The 4,762-nt window shown below is 50.3% G+C and overlaps 1 protein-coding gene across 1 annotated transcript; it reads left to right on the top strand.

The window, feature by feature from the left end:
• Positions 1 to 4: 4 nt before the first annotated feature.
• On the top strand, positions 5 to 3,966 carry LOC104518121 (GTPase Era, mitochondrial; the record flags this gene model as incomplete). Its single annotated transcript, XM_010162439.1, has 10 exons — positions 5 to 47; positions 150 to 277; positions 367 to 444; positions 612 to 658; positions 1,023 to 1,084; positions 1,530 to 1,642; positions 2,146 to 2,538; positions 3,055 to 3,204; positions 3,443 to 3,523; positions 3,844 to 3,966. Coding segments are annotated over 10 exons (1,218 nt in total), but the record flags the coding sequence as incomplete, so codon positions are not given.
• Positions 3,967 to 4,762: the final 796 nt, after the last annotated feature.

Raw genomic sequence — 4,762 nt, 5'->3', positions numbered from 1 at the left:
GAGCGACGCCCTGGGCCAGCACCCGCCGCCTGTTGCCACCAGCAAAGGTGAGTGGAACCAGCTGCCGCCCGGGTCCCGGTGCTGGGACAGACAATCCCGACCCGCTGTGGGGTTTTACCAGCGTTCAAGCTTCTTCTTTCCCCCGGCAGAGGAACAAGATCGCCTGTTACAGGATCAGCCTGACCAGCCCCAGAACCCCAAGGTTTTAAGGATTGCCATCATCGGAGCCCCCAACGCTGGGAAGTCCACGCTGTGTAATCAGCTCCTGGGTAGGAAGGTAAAGCTGGGCTGGAGCAACAACTTCAAGCTGCTAAATTATTTTTTTTTAACATATTCTGTTTGTGTAACATATTTAATTCCTTCCAGGTTTTCCCAGTCTCTAAGAAAGTGCACACGACCCGGTGCAAAGCCCGGGGTGTCGTCACGTACGAGGACACACAACTGGTGAGCTCCCAGACCGGCTCCTGCCTGGGGCAGCGGGGAGTGTTAGCCCAGAAGTGCAGGCTTTTCCCATTTGTATCCCATGGGATCACTTCTGATTGCACAAAGAGAAGTTTTAGCTGGTCACTCATTGCAGGCAAACTTACACAATCTGTCTTTCCTCTTTCTAGGTCATTCTGGACACACCTGGCCTCACCAATCCCTTTAAAGCCAAAAGGTATCACTGCTGTTGTGGGGAGAGCGGGAGAGGTTCTGTCCATCAAGCTTTGGTAAACCAGAGAGTGATTTCCACTGTGCAAAGCTTGTGAAATAAGAGTGACAGGAGTGTGTATTTTTAGCTTTATTTTGATCTCTGAGTTTTTTATTGTTGTAGTTTCAGTAGCACACAGAGCCTGGGCCTCCCTTGAGCCCTCTAATGTTTGATTCCACACGTGTGCACGTAACGAGGGATGTCACAGCCTGTAAGGCAGCTCTGTGCCAGCTGGAATGGTGGAAAACATTGATTTTTCCCCCACTTTGAGAGGGAGGAAGATGATTGTGACTGAGTGTGTCTGGGTTACTCATTCACACTTGTCTTTCAGACATAAACTGGATGAAGCCATGCTGACAGACCCGTGGGACAGCATGAAACACGCGGATTTAGGTGGGTGCTCAACTCTTCTTGGATCAAGCCAAACCCTGTATCTGCCACAGAAGTTTACAGCCCTGTGGCTGTGGCACCTGTATGTTTACTGGGCAGCCCTGGGAGCGTGAACTGGGAGGAATAAGGGAAGAGAAGTGAAAAGATTTGAAACAATGAGCTGAGGAAGGGATAAGAATTGCCTGGTGCCAAGAGGAGGCAGCCCAGGTTAATAACTGGGCTTGGATGTTAAGTTTTAGCATCTGTGATGTCATGAGGATGATGGGAATAAACTTCATTTTACTGTTTTATCAGTTAAAATGCTCCTTTTGGGTTCCATCCCTGTGTTTTCCTGTAGAAGAGAGAGAAGGAGCAGCAGGAGGGAAATGATTATAGACTGTAGAGAAGCTGGAAATGAACGTGTTGGAAAATGCAGGTTCCTCATGTTTCCCTCACTCTTTTCTGGCAGTTCTGGTTTTGGTGGATGTGTCAGATCACTGGACGAGAAACTCTCTGAGCAAGGAGGTGCTGGAGTGTCTTTCTCAGTTTCCTCAGATCCCCAGTGTCCTGGTTCTGAACAAGGTAAATGAAGAGCTTGTTCCTTCTGCCTTCCACAGTACGTGAGGCTGGTGTCTTCAGACAGTGCCTGGCACAGCAGTGGTGTGTTTTCAGGTGCCTGAGTCTGGGTGTTTTAAATGACACCATTTTCCCCCCGTGCTCCAGAGTATTTAAGTGTTTATGTGTGTACACGTGTTGTGTGCACAAGCATCCCTGAAGTTATGTGCTGCAGACTGAGGTTTAAATCAGCCTGGGGAGTGGAGTTGGCACCACAGTGGTGTTGGCAGAGCAGAGCTGACAGAGGAGGTGTTGCTGTCAGGGTGACAGTGTGTGGATAACCTGTGCTGGAACTGCTGACACACACTGGTTTGGCCTCTGGTCAGAAAACTGTCTGGTTCTGTTGCAGAAGCCTTGTCCTGTGGCAGCTGCCTCCCCTGGGTGGTTTCTTCTGGCTCCTTTGGATCCAGGGCCCAGCTGCCAGCCTCATTTAGGACAAATTCCTGGGACCTTTCTCTCTCTCACTTCAGGTGGATCTGCTAAAGAAGAAGTTCATCCTGCTGGAACTGGCAACTGAGCTAACAGAGGGGATTGTAAATGGAAAGAAACTGGAAGTGAGATCTGCATTTAAACATCACTCCGGTTCTTCAGCAAAGTCTTCTGCTCAAATCATTCAGGCTTCTCCACCTGAGAACAGGAGTCCTGAGTCTCACTGTCTGCAGGAAACAGGTCAAGCCCGAGAGGGCTCTGCCTGGGACAGCAGCAGTGGTGTGAGAACTTCTGAGTCCAGCCTTGTCACAGAAGAAGCACAAGGGCCAAAGCTTCACAGACCCAAAGATCTAAAAAATATGAAAGGCTGGCCGTGCTTCCAGGAGATCTTCATGCTGGCAGCTCTCCACGGGGAGGAGGTGGACACGCTTAAGGTAACTGCAGTCTAAACTTCTGTTACACTTGGAGACTGGTGTGCCCTGAGCCTTGTGGGACCCTGGTACTTCGTACTGAGCTTCAGCTCCTGTGTGGAAGTAGCAGAGCTGCAGTTCTTGGCCGGGGGTTGGGGGTGAAGTGTTGTCTGTCAGTGTGGAGTATGTCCCTACTGTATCTCCAGAGTTTTCTCTACAGAAACTCTTATTTGGGGCTCTCCAAACAGCAGCTTTTTCATAACAATGAAGCCACCCAGAGCATTATTGTTCAGCTACAGGGGACACCTTGGGCTTTTGTAACTCACAAGCAGCTCTAGGCAGGTGTGACCCTTTGGCAGGGTTTGAGTTTCAGAAGTTTCCCTTTCTCCTTTCCCCACCAAAGATATTAAACTCCTGCCCTGCTGCCTGACTAGCAGCAGTGTCCTCGTAGCGGCTCGCTGCAGGATGAGCACAGAGGTTGGTGGCACCATGAGAGACACGGGACAGCTGATGGGTGTGATGTGTGTTTTGTGCTGACAGCGGTATCTCCTGATGCAAGCCAAGCCAGGCCCTTGGGAGTTTCACAGTGGGGTCTTGACCAGCCAGTCACCTCAAGAGATCTGTGATAATATCATCAGGGAGAAGTTACTGGAGTACCTGCCTCTGGAAGTGCCCTACGGCGTGATCCAGGTGGGACACCTGTGCAAGCAGACTCACCTTTGAGCTCTTTTCATCTGTGAAGTCTGACAGACTGTATGAGCCCCATGGGGTGACCTGGGACTTGGTGCTGAGAGACCTTTGGTGTGTTTGAGGTGGGGCCACCCTTGCATGCTCATGTCGGGGAGCTGAGCTGTGGTCTCTGAGGGAGCGGCGTTCGCGGTTCCTGAGGCGCTTTGTGGAATTGCTGAGCACTCTCTTGGTGTTGCAGGTGACAGAGATGTGGGAGGAAGGACCAAGTGGGGAGCTCCTCATTGTGCAGAACCTCTTGGTCCCAAGGAAGTCTCATATGGTGAGTAACAGGAGAGAGATGGGGTGCTGGGAGTGTGAAAGGAGGTTCCCCAGGTCCAGCCATGTGCATCCTTGCTGTGGTCCCTGCTCCCTCAGCTGTGGGGTCTCTGGGCACCTGGCTCTTCCCAACACAGTCACAGGCTGTTCAGTAGCATCACACCTTCCTGAAGTTGCCTGTGGTTTGATCTTGGGATTTCTCTGACTTCTGTATCCCCTTTAGTTGCTTCTGTGGCCACACTGTTGTTTTCTTGGGTGGTTCCTCCCCACAGTTAAGTGATGTGAGCATGAGTACAATGATCTTCTCTCTGGGTTTTGATGCAGATGATGTTGATTGGAAGAGGAGGTAAGGTTATCAGCAGGATTGCTCAGGAGGCTGGCCAGGACCTGATGAACGTTTTCCTGTGTGATGTCCGCTTGAAGCTCAAGGTGGAGATGAAGAGTTGAGCTTTTTGTGGATGTTTTAACAGCCCTTGAGCTCTCTGGTCATGCAGAGAAACTGGTCCCGTGTTCCCCTGTGGTTATCTTGGGAGCTTTCTTCAATCCAGAAGACAGAGGATGATGGGATCAGTACAGTGGACTGAAGTAGGATGTGTTAATCTTTGGGGGAATGGCCCAAACTGAAATAAATTCTTCAGACTCTATGGCACCTGATCTTGTGGAAGCTGGGGATGGACATCAGAGAACCAGCTGCAGGTGTGATTCTAGTGCTGCATTTACAGAGCTGTCATCCACAGAGGGGATGGGAGCTCCAGACTCTTCTTGGTGTGTTCCTGGGGAACTGTGATGCTTTCTCGGTGTGTGTTCAAGCTGCTTCCCTGACTGCTGGTGAGAGGAGCTGGGAGGTCAGAGAATGGCTCACTGGGCTTGTGAGCATTTGCTGCAGTGTATTAATTGGTAATTAATCAGTAAAGGGAAATGGAGCAGGGAAGAGGGATCTCTGCTTCTCCACATCTTGTTTCTGGGGCCCAGTGGGGTCCTGCCTGTCCACCCTTCTTTTCTATGTTTGGCTGATTAATTAGTGTTGAGTAGTTTGGTCTGAAAATGTTGATAGCAGCAGACACTTCTTCAGAGTGTCTTGTTTGTCATGCAAAACCAGGAATGTGAATAGTTTGTTGCATCAAAGTCACTGTGAAGTCGTTACTCTCTGCACCAGAGTTGTGGATACAAATGCAGGGGCTGTCACAGCTACAGAAGAGCCCGAACTGGGAACAGCAGCAGGTTCTGCATCTTGGGTTTAATG

Source organism: Antrostomus carolinensis, unplaced genomic scaffold (assembly GCF_000700745.2).
Source record: "Antrostomus carolinensis isolate BGI_N321 unplaced genomic scaffold, ASM70074v2 Scaffold45832, whole genome shotgun sequence".
NCBI lineage: Eukaryota > Metazoa > Chordata > Aves > Caprimulgiformes > Caprimulgidae > Antrostomus > Antrostomus carolinensis.
This window is presented reverse-complemented; position numbering and strand designations above follow the sequence as displayed.